The following is a 15,957-nucleotide window of genomic DNA, read 5'->3' on the forward strand; positions in this document are numbered from 1 at the left end:
AAAAAATTAAGAAAAAGAAAAAATAAATAAAATAAAAATAGAAAGAGAAAAGCAAAACTGAAGAACACCAAAAATGATTGATAGGAAGCCACTATTGGATGGCTTGGGTCTTCTTGGTAAAACATGTATTAGGTTCATCTGCAGCAATAGACCGAAGAGTGCCCAATCCAGAGCAGACTGGAGCTGAGAGCTTGAGACAAATGGAGATTTGTAACATCTCACATGAACGAATGCAGTGTTTGCCACCTATTCTCATGATAAGAATTATCTGGGTGCACTCTAGAACTTGGGAAGAATAAAATAAGGAAAAATTTAGTTTAAAATTTAATAAAACAAAAAATAATAAAAAATAAATCACTTGGGGATTTATTAAATCTACAGATCAGTGATTCTCAAAGTGTGGCCCAAGTATTCCTGGGGACCCATGAGGTCCTCTCTTTTCTAATTACATATCAATGAGAGGCTGGATTTTTCTCTCTACGCTTCAGTCAAAAGAACATATAACAACAGATTGAATGCAGAAGCAGATATGAGAATTCAGCCGTCTTCTATCAAGACAAACATCAAAGAGGTTTGGAATATAAAACAATAGCACCTTTCTCACTGAATTTTTGAGAAAATAGTTATTTTTCATAAAAATGTTATGTTAATGTGCAATGGGTTTTTTGTTATTTTAAATGAATTGTTAGATAATTTCTGAATTTTAATTTCTAATATCAATAGCTATAGTCCATATAAACAAAAGCTTTTTGGGATCCTTAATAATTTTTAAGGGTATAAGGGTTCCTGAGATCAAAAAGTTTGAGGCAATCGATATAGATAACCAAGGCTCTCAGTTGGAAATTCTGATTTAAGAAGTCCCAATTAGGGCCCAGGAGTCTGTATTTTTAGATAATTATATCAAGTGCTTACCGGGGAAGTCTGGTAAATGCTGAGTCAATATAAAGGTGTTCAGATGTTAGAGATTTTTATGATGAGCTATGATGAATACCAGACAGAACCAAAACTAGATAAATCAAAGGGTTGTCAAGCAGAAAAGGCTGGTTTGCTTGAGGTTGATAAGACTGTATTTGTAGTAGAGCCATATGATGACCCAATTCTGATAGCTTTGTCTAGCAATGCTGGCAACAAATAGCAGAAGCAGAGAAAGCGAGTGTTTTAAACTAAAGTTGGAATGGGGATTTGGATATGGGCCCTCTAGGTTACCTTGTGCTAGATACATACATAACACTCAGGTTGTACATGGAGAAGGTTATGCCTGGGTTTATATTGGAGGAGAGTTCTGGCACCTCCCGAGTGTGGGTATAATAGCCTAAGGGGGAAACCTGGGGAGAGCTATAGGGTATAGTGTTAGGTGAGGTTAGGGATGGTTTTATGGGCTTTGGAAACTTAGAACATTTACAACTAACTGGTGGGACACAGGAAAACTGCAAACTGACAGAGCAAGCATGTACCTTCCAACAGGGGGTTACTAGAAGTTTAGTGCACACTAAAAAGGGGACAGGGATGGGGCACTCTAAGGACTATAAAGAAGAGATACGAATATAGGAGGGTTCTGGATATGTGGGACCTGGATGACACTCTTTATTCATGGTGTGGTTATGGGAGCCTGGAAAAGGGAGTACTGTGGGGCCCTAGGATGCACTGCTAAACATAACTAGAATAGAAGCTGGGGAAGGCTGAGAGATTCTGTTGGTTTGTTTCACACCAGGTACATTAGAAGATGGAATTTCTAGGTAGGTTCTTTAATTAGATTTTTTTAGTAAGAGGCCAGCATTTGTTTGTATGGCATGCCACTTGTCCTACATAATAACCCAGCAGAATCTTACATCTAGGAGAGAGGATGGACTGATGCATGTGCTTATTCTGAGATATGTCTTCAAATTAATATTACTAATAAATAATGATACTAAAAGTTAGGATAATAGCTAACATTCACAGACTGTTTACTATATGCCAGGTACTGTGCTAAGCACTTTATATTTTCTCATACATTATCTCATTTAATCTTCACAGCAACAGCCCTTGAGGCAGGTACTATGATCATCCCCGTTAAGGTGAGGACACTGTGGCTTACTACAAATCTGCTATACTACTTTCTTGTAGTTTCTCATAGTTTTCATTGCCTCTGGACTTCCACGTATTCCTGTTCCCTCTGCCTGGAAAGCTATTTCTACTCCCACTATGCTAATTCCTACTCACCCTTCAGGGCTCAGCCTAAGCAACACTTTTTCATGAATCCTTCCATAACCCTTTGAAAAGGTGATGCCTCCCTGATATACACTTTTATAGCACCTTATACTCTTTCTTGACAGCACTTACTACAACAGGTAGATTTACTTGTTTATGTCTGTCTTCCTGACTATACTATGTCACAAGGAGAGGAACTATGTCTGTCTTACTCACCTTTATATGTCTAAATATGTAATAAGTACTCAATAAATACTCATTGAATCAATGAATTTGTTCAGGGCCAAAGAATTAAGAAGTAAAGGGATGTGATTTAAAATGAGGTTGGTCTGATTCTAGGGCCTGAAGAACATGTTCTCTGCATGTCTTTGGCTCCATTGTAAAAGGATAAAGAATGGGGCTGATTGAAAGAGATACAGAGGGGAAATTCGGCCTATGCTGGGATGGAAGAGTGGAGAGAGGCTATTGAGGGTCAAGGAGACAGCTGGGTATTTCTGCACTTGCCAACAAGGCCCTGGTGTAGAGACCTACTAGAAAGGTTTTTCCATTTTTTGTTGAGGATGAGGGAGCACTAGGAAGGACAAACTAAATGATGTTCTGATCCTCCTGTTGAGCAAGGGAGTTAGATGACTGGTGGAGAATGCATCTTCCCAAAAGAGAGGATCTCTCCTCTCTGGTCCCCCTTCCCCCTACCTCCCATATTCTTCCCTGACTGAGCCCAGTTCATGAAGTGCTGGGGAAAGGCAATGTAGCTCCAGCTACTCTTCAGAGAAGGAAAGCAGTCCCCAAGGGCTAGCCTCTTCAGGAGGAGGAAGGCTGGGGCTGCACTTCAGGCAACATGGACTGAGCCCAGGTGACCTGTGGCCCCGCTAAAGTCCTGAGCCTGATGGATTTCTGACTACCCAGCCAAGAATTTGGTGGCTGAGCATTGCAGTGACTTGAAGGTATGATAAACTTGGGTTCTTATTATTTCAAGCCTTTGACTAGATTCCTTTTGGGAGGGTACCTTCCCTGATGGCTCTCATAAGCTCCCAGTGGTGGCAGTAGGGGTGAAAAGAGGACTGTGTGTGGAGGGTAAGGAGAGTCTTGCCGCTTTTGGAACTGCAGTCAGGGCTGACCCAGGGTTGGGCTTTGTTCAGAACCACTGAGTAGTACAGCCATCCAAGCTCCTCCTTCCCTTCCTTTCTCCTTGTTGCAAAACATGAAACTATCTCTTAGAGGATGGGAGTCAAAGGTTTCACACATAAAATCTATACTTTTGAAAAAATAAAACACCTAAAGACTCTGTTAAGGTTTTCACATAGGATCACAGTGGCCACCAATTCTTATGCCACAGCTTTGAGGCTCTGAAAACTCCCATGGTAGTTGCTCCTAACATTTTGGGGGACCCTTTCAGGACCCATGAAAGGACAAATGTACATCTACATAAAATTTTGCATACTATTTTGGGGAGCTTGGTCCCAAGGCCTTCAGGCTTTCCATGGACCTTTAAGGACCTTGTGAATCCCAAGTTTGGAACCTCTGATCTACAGTGTCTTTCTTGGCCTATAATAGCAGTTGGATAGCACCTTTAGGTCTTATATGTTCTTTCTTGGAACACTATTGGTGCTCAGGAGAATTCCCACAGAATATGTAGTTAGTAAACTAATGCCACATCCTGCCATCTTTACCTAGTATTCACCCTGTCCCCTCAAAATGATGCAATATCCTTATCAAGTGGTTGTCTAGTCTTTGCTTAAACTCTCCCGGTGACAGGGAACTATCTTTCCCAAGACACACTCTAGTTTGTCATTGTGCATATTTAGTATGCTCAGAACTTAACACTTCAGAGGATCCTGTTTATAATGCATTTGCTCTCTCTAGCCCAGTATTTGTGTCATATATATATTCATTAAAGAAGCCATCTATGTCTTTGCCCATTCATTCATTTACTCATTCATTCTTTCAACCAATCATTCATTTATTGAACAAACATTTTCCAAGTGCCTATTCTGTTCGAGGAATGATGTTCTGAACACTGGGAAAGGATGCAAAGCTGAATAAGAAATGATCTCCGCACATGTTTTTATCCAAAACCCAAGTTCCAGAGCTTAGTATTCTTATGATTCCCTTTTGGTTGGCACAAAATCCATTACTCTAGCACTTTGGGGATATGGAGTAAATCATATGTTGATTGCTCTAGTGGCACTAGGTCATCCATCTTACATTTCCATTTACAGAATTTATCTTTCCCCTCTTTTTGAAAATGAAAACAGTTGCCCATTGCCATTTTCTGGCCACATGCCCTATTCATTGTTATCCCTCAAAGTTCAAGAATATCCTTGAAGAGTGAGCTTCTCCTGCACCCTGGAACCTTACATAATTCTTTTAGTTTTCTCTCCTCTACTTCCACCCAGAGGAAAAAGTAAGGACTGACCCTAGGATTTGGAGTTTTTCCCTTTTACATTACAGTGGCGTTTTGCTTGCAAATCCTGCCCCGCAGTATTGTGCTTGTGGCCTTGCCAGGCCCATGTCAAGTGCCCTGCAAGAGTTAACGCTCATGGTTACAACAGATCTCATGTATTTCGCAAGTCCTCAGAAATTGCAGTTGTGTATCAAAAGTTCTAGGTAGTTGAACATCTCTACGTAGATAACATAGGTACAATTTTTGTTTTAAAATAAAGTGTGCTGCTCATAAAAATAATTGTGATAAAAATGTCACATAGCTAATTTTTACTCTTCTCTCACAGACTTCTAGAGGTGGTTTCTTTTCCCCACAACCCAATGCCAACATCTAACATCATAATCAGCCTCTTTGCCTCTCCAAATCCTGTTGGTTCTTCACAGCAGGCATTAACCACTTTCGCAAAACTCACCCCAATCACTCTAGCCCACTGAAATCTTCACCTTGGTGGTTCTACTATGAGCATTCTAGTCTATGATCACACAAGCCACACAATCTAGCACTTTTATCATACAGTCTTATTTACTATTCCTTGTATGCATTCTCATATGCATGGCTTCTCTGTCGGGTACTCAGATTTGGGTGAGCTTTTATAGACCTTCTGGTTTTGCTTTTTAAGTGAGCTGTTACCTAAGCTGTTTTTCACAGCCATACAATTAGTTGGAAAAATAGTGGATGCCTACATGATATGACTGAGGAGCACTAGGAGGAACTGTCCCAAACACAAAACTTTCTCCCACCGGGCCTTTATGGTGCCTATATACTTGATGAGACTTTTATCCCTTTGATTCTTGTCTCCTGACATTAACTATGAAAATGCAAATAGCCCTATGCTCCTACCTCAGTAAATATCAGTAAAGAGGTTAGGGATTTTAAGCAAGATACCTCAGGGGCTGCTCTGGGGAAGAGGGAGCTCCAAATAACACCATCCTAGGGCCACTCTACTTTTGTGTTATGGCTGAAGTTACCCTAAAACTTTATTTATAAACCATATAGCTGCAAAAACAATTAAAAAACATTCACTTAGGGCAGTAGTTCTCAAACTTTAGTGTGCACAAGAATCCTGCTGTAAGGCTTGTTAACATGCACATTTCTGGGCCCTTCCCACAGTTTCTAATCTCTAACAAGTTCCCAGGTAATGCTACTGGTCAAGAGACCACATACAGTACTCTGAGCTCTACTGTTTTAGGGTAATGTGTTGACAGCTTCCCAGAATTCCCCAGGAGAAGCACTAGGCAGGGGTTGAAGGTGGGGGTAACGAGGGGGAAGGGGAGAAGATGTTCAGAAGGGAAGTTGACTGGTTCAAAAAAATCAGTCTCCCTGTTGATTGTTGTTTATTTTGAATCCCTTCCATCTTCATATCTGAAGTAAGAAGCCACTGATTAGTGTCTCTGATTTTAGGGCTTCGGGCCCTAACCAAGTCCTAAAAGAGGGTTTCTCTATGCCTCGTCCTAAGCACAAATGGGACCTTCAGATTAGCTGTTGGTCCAGACCTTCCTGAAGCTTTGATTCACCACTACATTTAAAGTCACAGAACTGGAAAGAATCACTAGGCCTTCACATAAGGCCCCTAGAGAATGCTAACATATTGGATAATGGAGTCATCTAGCATAGGCAGTATGATGCTGACATCAGAAAATTCTAGTAAGTCAGAGAGAAAGAAACGGCCAGCCTTTTAATCCTAATAAATGTACAAATAAATAGAATTAGACAGAGGCTTACAATATAAAGACAATTTTATTGCCAATAAAAGCCTTTAATAATTCATTTTATCCTGTTTCAGTAGGACCTTATTCTTTCTGATGAAAATCCAGTCATAGCATCTCTCATTAAAAATAAAATTATTTTGAAATAAATAAATATATAAAATAAATAGTATATACATTTCATAAATAGTTTGTCCTTATGCACAGTATCCATGCTTACATTTTAATATCATTTTCTTACAACCTATCCCATCTCCCACTTCCAATGGCAGGGAAACTGCATGTCAGGACAGATGAGAAATCTGCAGAGCCAATGTAGTGATGGCTTGCAGCAGGGCTGTAGCCCCCAGGATTTTCTTAACAAGACTTCTCCAAAGCTCTGTAGGTAGCATCTATGGCCAATTCCTTGGTCTTTTGTTTATACCCATTGTCATGGTATTTGGGTAGATTGTGGGGTAAGACACCCCTGGCCCTTGGCAGGGGCCCCCATTCTTTGTCATGCTACCTCAGGGGAAAGAACATGAGAAAAGAAAAAGTATATACAAGATTCCCTCAAGCCCACCCCCTCCCACAACATCCCTCCCTGAAATAACCCAACCTTGATATACACTTTGAACAACAAGAGAACAGCTGGGTTGAGTTGAACAGTAAGTGCTTCTCTGTTATCTAAATTGATAGGAAGGAAGCATTGAAAAGCTATGAGTATAGTGCTTGCAGAGACGACTGTGGCCCCAGAGTATATGGGTCACAGAGGGTCACACCAGCGGTCCATTACCTATAGCGGAAGAGGTCTCTGGACATGGAGGGCAACTTAGAAGGATCTACTGGCCTGGGTAAAAAGTGAGTGAATTTCTGGTGTCGTTTAGTCCTGTATCCCTCCCGGGGTGAGCCGTCTTTATTCAGGGCCACATAATACTGTCTCTCCGAGTCCGAGTGTTTGTACAAGGTGGAGGCATAGGTGTTGTACCAGTTTTCTTCAAACTGTTCCCGGAAAACACATTCACGTGTGAGTTTCTTCTGTGAGGGTAAGAAAATAAAGCAGAGCCCATTATATGACTATTTCTCCCATCCCAGCTTGCTGGTGGAGAAACCCTGAAATAGCAATAGCACATTGATATTAGAAAATTTCAGTCCTATCTCCTTGTATTAATGAGGTATCTTTCTTCCAAATAGCACAAAATACTCCTAACTGTATCTCCTTCATTGTCTTTCATGAGCTACACAAAAATGTTTTAGGTGAGATCTTTCCTGAAGGGAGGAGATTTGAGAAGATGGCTTCATCTGGCTCTTTGAGCCAGAGAATTGCTGCTATGGCCTCCCAATGCCCTGCTGACACCCACTGAGGTTTCTCTCTACTTAGGGCTAATGATGTTCAAATCCATTCAGATTATAGTCAGCCACATCAACTGACAGGCAAAGGCCTTGGATCTATATAAAGCTCCATGGGAGGTGAGCTGTGATCTCTCCTAATGAAGGGTCTCAGGCCTGTCAGTTGGAAAGCTCAGAAAAGATCTCCTTGAAAAGCTCCTCCAATCTGGCTACTTCAAGCTGGCAGCTCCTGAGTCTCTTGCCTCTGTCCCTTCTCACGCTTGATCCGGCCGCCATACTACTTGCTAGGGTTGACGATACCAAGTGCTGGGGACAGGCCTATCTCGTAGGTGTCAGGGAAAAATGTGTTCTGATTTCATGGGGTACAGGCAGCCAGAAAGTATGCTATGTGACTCAAAAGCCAGAGCCAGGAGTTGGGATCCTCTGAAAGGGTTAAGGTCAGCAAATCACTCACCATTCCCCAGCTCTGGGCTAGCTTCCAGAATAGAGAAAACATACTACAGCCAGCCCAGTCCTAGCTGGGGGCTTGGGGCTGTCACCAGACCCTGGAACCCTCATTCTTCATTTGTTTGTTTCATTTGGCCTTCGGGACTCAGCTGAAGCAATCTGGAAATCAGGGACTGTGTTGTTAACCTCAGAATCCTCAATTTGAAAGCCAGCTCTTCCACTGACTATTTTTGTGTCTGTGCGTCTGCTACTCCTCTGGGCACACATTAAAATTCAGATGTACTCCTTGGGATGGTTAATGCTCCAAATCCTGACCATCTACTTGACAAACCAGCACAGCTTACTGTTATCATCAGACTAGCTGGCCCTCTAATGGAAAAGGCAAAAGCAAATGTACCACAGAAAATCTTATGTTTTGATGAGGGCTGAATTAGTGAAGGTGTTATATAGCAAGACCCTGAGCAGCCAAGAAGTAACTAGAAGACACTAATCCTTTACAGCTGACAAAAGTGCTTTCAAGTGCTAGATGAATGGTTTTGTTTTGTTTTGTTTTGTTTTTTTGAGACAGAGTCTCACTCTGTTGCCCAGGCTAGAGTGAGTGCCATGGCGTCAGCCTAGCTCACAGCAACCTCAAACTCCTGAGCTCAGAGGATCCTCCTGTCTCAGCCTTCCGAGTAGCTGGGACTACAGGCATGCGCCACCATGCCCGGCTAATTTTTTCTATATATATTTTTAGCTGTCCATATAATTTCTTTCTATTTTTAGTAGAGATGGGGTCCCGCTCTTGCTCAGGCTGGTCTCGAACTCCTGAGCTCAAACGATCTGCCCACCTCAGCCTCCCAGAGTGCTAGGATTACAGGCGTGAGCCACCACGCCCGGCCTAGATGAATGTTTTTATACTTTTGTCTTACATTGTCCAGACACTGATGGTAATAGCCTCCAGTGAAAAGAAAACCTTAAACTTACCGATCCATAGAGTTCTCCTCGCTCATTCATTCCTAGGTACAGGCCAGAGTCCACTCCCCGGATGCTAATCAGCCCCACAGCCAGGCTGATAAATTCCAGGATTCCTAGGGCAAAAATATGAACACCATTCCTGTTACTGACATCAAGTTAAGAGAAAGCTGTTCAGGTGACATGAGCTACCAGTCATTTGTCCCCAAATGAGGACAAATGGAGGCCAGCCCTGTGTGCCTTTGGTGAATTGCCTGACAAAAACCATCTTTTGCAGCAAGAATGGAACTTCAGACAGAGAAGGCACTCAGTCACTGTGGGCCTCAGTTTTTCCATATGTAAAATGGGGGAAACCATCTCTGCCTCTATTTAATACTCTTAGTCACATTATGAGGAAGAGACCATGAGAAGGCTTTGGTGACAAAAACTGCACACAAGTACAAGGTCCTATTGCTGTCAAATACCACCCATTTCAAGAAATTGGAAGGCAGCTTTCTAAATGCAGGAATGAGGCTAGGTTTCTGTATCTTTCTCAAAGTCACCTCCCTCCTCCCTTGAGTACACAGTATTACCTTACCGTCCTGTAGGCTGAACTTGTTTTGCACCATCTCAGCTCCCATGTCCTTAAAGCCAAATGAGGCTGTCAACTGCCTGTAGCTGACTCTAACAAAGGCCACACAGGCCACTCACTAAGTTTGTTCCCCCCACTTATGGCAGGAGGCAAAACTTGGCTTCGTGAGAGCTTTCTCCTAAAAAGTGTTCTCAGCTAGTACTGCCCCAAGCTGACAAGCCCGTCATTCTCCCCTTGTCTCTTGAGAATTTTAAGTTTATCCATGGTGAAGAGTTGGCAGGTGGTATTGGACCTGACACTGATTTCAGATGTTGCAACTTTAAGGCAAAAGGGAAGAAATTCAGCAATGTCCTTCTAGCTGACAAGATTAGAGGTGAAGATTTGAGAATGTTTTCATTTACCCAACAGCAGTGGGAGGAAAAAAAAGAAAGAAAGAAAAGAAATCAGCTATTAAGAGAGAAAAAGGACCCAGAACTGAAATCCTGATGATATTGAAGATAACAGTTTTGTCCTAAAATAGTAATCTGGATACAGACATAATAGTCGACTAGATTCCTCTTTGATTTTCCTGTTTCTAACCACATTTTTCAACATATAGACCAAAAACTTGTTATGATTGTTTGAGGCATCCAAAGGTATGAGATGAGCGCCTATCTGGCTTTCTTATCCCAAAATGCAATTCTTAAGGGTAATAATATTCTATGTAATCTACAGAGGGAATTGAACTGATTTCTTAAAGATAAAAAAAAATTAAGAGGTTAATTTTGAAATCAGGTTCAAAACTCTACTAAGAAGGCCTCTGTGGAACCCCAGTGACTCGAGCTGGTGGGCTGGTGTTCAGGTGCAGCAGCTTTGTGGGGAGTACATGTTTCCACAGCCCACCCAGATCCGTTGGAAGAATGTAAGGTTCTGCTGCTGCCATTCTGTAGAACACTCAGGGTTTGGCCTTTGGCCTCTCTCATTGAAATCCTCCAAGTTTTAATCTCAGTCTGGTTGTTAGTAACTCTTACAGTACAAAGAAAGGAGTCAGGGAAAAAGACACTGGCACAAGATGGTAGGAGGCGAAGGGAAAATACCTAGTGCGAAGTAGGGGTTAATCAGACACTGATTTAATGGACCTAAATCTTCAGTTGCACCATATAAGGTTCTGCTCTGTTTAACATTTTACTAAATGACTTGTAAGAGGACATAGGACTGCTTACCCTGGTTCCAGGAGACATATATCAGAGAGGGATGACATAATCAAGATTCAGAGAGATTTCAAGAGGATGGAAAAATGGGCTGGCTCCAAAAAAATATGCTTAATTAGAATCGCTGTAAAGTCTTGCACTTTGGTCCCCAAAACCAATTTCCCATGGTGTTTGGTATTTGTGGTTTTGTTGAGGGAGGGTGAGCCTCAGTGCAGACAGTTAACCATATCCCTTAGTTCATGGCCTATTATCATAATTAGTCTGTGCAAGAGCTTTTTAGTTATCTATTTCTTTCTTTTTTATCTCCATGCTCTGCTCCCATCTACCTCTCTACTTCAGGCCATGTATATTTTCTTGAAAACATGTACTGTTAATTTTGTGTTCCTATGCATTTTAATTATATGCAAGTCTGCCCATTTCTGCAATGGGGAGATGTGGCTTAGCAAAATATACACAATAATAGCTTAAGAGATTTGACTGAACAAGGTAAGCTCAGCATTATGGGTGATTAGAGAGATTATTAAAAAGCTTATGTAAAACTGGTAATATAAAAATTAAGAATCATTAAAAATCTAGTGTAAAACAGTAGGAATAAAAAGGGAAAAAAGCTAGTGTGATCCAAGGCTGCATTGATAGAGGTCTAGTAACTAGCATAAGTGAGGGGATTGCCCCACTCTGCTCTGACTTGGTTAGACCACACTGAGAGCACTGTGTTTAGTTCTACTATGCTTAGAGAGGAATATGAAAAAACAGGAGCATGTTCAAAGGAGAGTGGCCAGTATGGCAAGGAAACTAGAAACCAGGTCATGATTCAGTTCTGGGTACTAAACTCTGAGGGGCACCAACCCACAGCAGCCTTCAGTTCTTTGCTTTGCGCAGGCAGATTATTCCTGAGCTTCAAGTCTTAGTTCCCTCATTCTCTAAGTATCTAATGTCTCTGACCACCCCGAGCTCATTAAGTAGCAAGGGCAGCTTCTGATCTCACTGCCCAAGATCCGGTGTGAGAACAAATCATGAAACCAAAGAGGTGTGGCCACTTGAGTCACCACAGTTTTTCTCCAACTCTCTGTTAACCCTGATGCCAAAGGACAGATCATACAGGAAGTCACTTGGGTTGTGTCCAGTAACAGGGGTCTCCAACAGCTGGAATCATCTCTGCCCAGCTGTCTTTGGGCATCATTTCCTTTTGCCAACTTTCCTATTAGCTGGATTCAAACTGTGGGAACCCAGTGGCACATGATGATGGAACAGATATTCCTAAACCTTCTCTTGAATCCCAGCCAACATGAAAGGGGAGAGAAAACAAGCCATTTTCATATTTTCCCAGCTACAGCTGGACAGGGGTGTTAACAGCAAAGTGTTGAGGCAAAGTATTAAGTAGACAAAGTTTGTCCTCAGTACTCTCACCCCTTCAAGGTCCAGGACCTCCCTCTACTCTGCCTCATCTTGACCTGTCCACCCCAGGCTCTGGCTTTTTCTCAACAATTTCCAAACTCTTATCTTCTTACACCTCTCTCCCTAGGGCCTCAGTCACAACTGGTCTGTCCTGACCCCCACTCCTTCAGAATCTAGCTAGATGACAGGTTAATATGTCATTTAATCTGATTCCATAATTTGCCCAAGCTCCCTCAGCCATCCTTTTAGACCTTCAGGGCCAAGACAGTGCTGCTTTGGCATTTTGCCAAATAAGAACCAGCTCACTCAAACACCAAAGCAGCTGCATGAGCCTGCTCCATCCCACCTGGTGGGAGGCCTCTCCTCCAGTCTGGCTCCCCAGCTCTGCTGTGCCTGTCCACAGGTGCCCCTCAGGAATGTCAGGATCCCTGTGAACCTCATGTAAATGCCACCAGCCAGGCAGTATTGAAATACTCCTGGCTACTGATTACAGATGGAGAGAGGGGAGCATATGCTGTGCCAACAGGTTATTATTTGGAGTTGGGCTGCTCTTGGGCTCAGCCTGACTTGTTCTGAACACATGGATTCCAGGGTAATCCTTGGGGGCCCTGCTCTCCAATTACAACAAATAGCTATTTACTTTACATGGCCTTTGGAGACTACCTCCTCCCCCCAAGCAGAAATCTATAATATTTTATATCTTAAGTCTGGCCTACTTTACCCTGCTGGAATGTTGACTGCTAAAGCACTTATGGAATGTTAAAGTTTCGATTTATTGAATACCCTGGCTGATTAACTCAAATGTGGAGGGAGGAGAGAGTTAGCAAACTCAACGCCACCTCTTTCTGTGCCAAAAGCTAAACTGAGAAAGAGTAAGTGTATGTTTGAAAGTTGGCAGGGGAGGTTACAAAGAGACAGCTTTGACCAGTTATCATTTCCTTTACAGAAAATACAGGGAACTGCCAGGAAGTCAGCAAAGGAAGAAAGGGAAAAGGTGATACAGAGGTGGTCTTGGGCAGTGTTTTTTTGTTTTGTTTTTTTTTTGTTTTTTTTTTTTTAAAGGCAAACCCAAAAATGAAGCAGTCACTTAAGCAGCAGTGAAAACATCCCTTCCTCCTGCCAGTTTTATTTCCTTTGGTTTCTCCTTAAACTTAACACCTTTAGCAGGCCTGAGAGATGAAAAGAAATTAAGATGTGTCTTTAGGGAGGTAATTAAAGACCACTTATCCCAAGAGCCTATTACTGATTTTATGTTGACCTTGTAGGTTATTTGGTTCAGCTTAGGCACAGAGTCAGACAAACACTTATAGCCGCTGGGAACTGTGCTCATAGTTTCTCCACCTTCACTGCCCCTACCCCACATTTCTCCATAATTTCATGACTTTGCTTCTATATATCAGAAATGAACTACCCCAGTATCTTTAGGCCATTTTGGGAAGCCTCTGAGGCCAGGGTGAGAGTCCCATTCCTTATGAAGAGGAACAAAAGAGGACTGCAAAATCACAAGCGATGGAAGAGAAAGGAGCCAAGTTAACACTCCCTCTCCTCCTGCCCCACCTTATCACCCTTTTGAGGACCTGCAGCAAGTTTATACAGACACCTGCACCCCTCCATTACCCCTCCCAACTTACTGTACTCCAGCTCTTTTGAGTGCATTTTTCCAAGATGACATAGACCTCATTAGGGTTCCTGCCTGCTCCCAGCAAGGAAGACCAACCCTGGCCCTAAGTTGTTTGCTAGGCTTGGCCTTAGCCAGCAACTAGCCCCAATGTCCCCCCTTTTACTGTGCACTCCAGATGCAGCTCTAGCAAGGTGTGGAGAATAGGAAGATAGGGAGGTTTGGGGGTGCGGAGACAGTGTGAAGGTGGGTGGTACAAAGAAGGGGACCGTGTCATGCTTAAGGGTAGGCAGAGCCTCTTACTGGCTTAGGGGTAGAAGGTGTCCTTCTTGGATTATAGGGCTCTGCGGAGGAAGCAGAAGGCATTGGAGGATTGGGGGCATGAAGGAAGGGTAGCTGTCACAGCACCGGCATGATGGCTTATTAGAGATTATGAAACTGAAAATAAAAATGGCAAATTATTGAGGAGTGATCACAATTTGCTTAGAAACCCAATGACCCCTGTCCCAGATCAAGCCTTATATTAATTGTGTAATTAGCTCTGTGTGTGAGACAGGCAGCGGTGCCCTTTGAACAATCCGCATAGTGGTGGGCAGGCAGAGACAATCCTGGATGGAGATTGGCCGTTTCCTGTCTCAGGCTCAGGAGACACCTGTTTCTGGGGCTGGGAGTGGGCCCAGGACGGTTTCCTCACTGAGGCAAGGAGTCCAGAGGTGGTCCCAGGCAAAAGCAGCCCTAGGACTTGTGCCCTACACGGTGGACACCGCGAGGTATTCCTAGACTCCCCGATACCCAGCTCGTGAGACTCCAAGGCAGGCAGGTGCCACGGCAGCTGGTCCCTGCTGGCCAAAGACCGCCCAGCACGCCCATGGCCCTTGCAGGCTCCTGCTCCAGGCAACCGGCCGCGACAGCCCTGCTGCTCTAGTGGCTCGGCCCGCACTGCAGCCACGGTTCCCGGTTTCCTAGGCGAGAGCTCCCACCCCTCTTCCAGCTCCACCCGCTTTCGTCCGAGGCCCAGTGTCCAGCTCTCAGGACTAGACCCTCGTTCCCGAGGGAGAGAGGGTGGAGTGCGGAAAGGAGAGGCCACACCGCAAGACGCCCCCGCCCCCTCTCGAGAGCGGCCAAGGGTGCCGGACGCCCTGACGCCGGGCGGCTCAGGTCTGCGCCATCATGTCCCGCCTCGACGGGCCCGGACGGCACCAAGCCGGGGGCGGTCCGCGGGCCCCACGCTGGAGCCCCAAGCCGTCGGCTCCCCCAGTGAGCGGTCTGCCCGCCTCCCGCCCCTCTCGGCCGCGTCCTCACCGAAGCGGCTGTGGTCGTGGCGGGTGCCGTGCACCGTCCCGTTGGGGAAGATCTCCAAGTGGAAGCCGGTGCGGCAGTAGAGCTGGCGGCGCCGCAGGATTCCCTTCAGGTGGGCGAAGTCTGTGGGCGAGCCGCGCTGCAGCTTCCCCTCGATCTGGCCCAGGCGCTCATTTAGGAAACCCGGGGAGTCAGCTAGGGGCACGTTCCCCAGAGATGAGGAGAGGCCGTGCAGATCCCAGTCCAAAGAGGCGAAGACCCCCCCCACCTCCGCCATGGCGGGGCGACGTCGGTGCGGGCGGTGCGGGGCGCGCGCGGGCCGGGGCCACAGGGCGCGAACTGCTCTCCCAGCGGCGGGCGCCGGCGATTCGGCGGCGCTCGCTCGCTTGCTCCGTGCTCTGCCGAGCTGCAGTCGACGTCTGTTCGCGTCCAAGGAACTTCTCAGCGGCGGGGAGTGTGGGGCAGCGCGCTCCTGACCTTGCTCTCAGTCAGAGTGCCGCTTCCCCTCCGCATCCATCTCCCCTGGCCTTTCATAGCTGGCTTCGTCGAGCTATCAGATGCAAACAGCACTTTATATACATACCCACTCCCCTTACATTGACATATTGGATATTTAAATACAAGCCACACCTCACTGGCATCCCCTCGGAGATTGGTGTGTGGGTTCTTTTTTTTTTTTTTTTTTTCCCTTCTCGCATCCATTTGGCTCTTTTTGGGAGAGGGGGGGTGAAGGGGGAGAGAGCGAGCGAACTTCACTCCCTCTTTTATTATGAAAAAAAAATGGCAGGAAAAAGCTACACATTGCAGTGAGGCAT

The 15,957-nt window shown here is 44.6% G+C and overlaps 1 protein-coding gene across 1 annotated transcript; it reads right to left on the minus strand.

Annotated features, from left to right (window-relative positions):
- Nucleotides 1-6,351: 6,351 nt before the first annotated feature.
- FGF16 (fibroblast growth factor 16) lies at nucleotides 6,352-15,689 on the minus strand. Its single transcript, XM_069463972.1, has 3 exons — nucleotides 15,146-15,689; nucleotides 9,082-9,185; nucleotides 6,352-7,356 (listed from the first exon to the last, which is right to left on the minus strand). Exons 1-3 carry the CDS (start codon nucleotides 15,417-15,419, stop codon nucleotides 7,111-7,113), a joined length of 624 nt encoding a protein of 207 aa, XP_069320073.1. The 5' UTR covers nucleotides 15,420-15,689; the 3' UTR covers nucleotides 6,352-7,110.
- Between the last annotated feature and the right edge of the window lie 268 nt (nucleotides 15,690-15,957).

This window comes from Eulemur rufifrons, chromosome 30 (genome assembly GCF_041146395.1).
Source record: "Eulemur rufifrons isolate Redbay chromosome 30, OSU_ERuf_1, whole genome shotgun sequence".
Classification (NCBI taxonomy): Eukaryota; Metazoa; Chordata; class Mammalia; order Primates; family Lemuridae; genus Eulemur; species Eulemur rufifrons.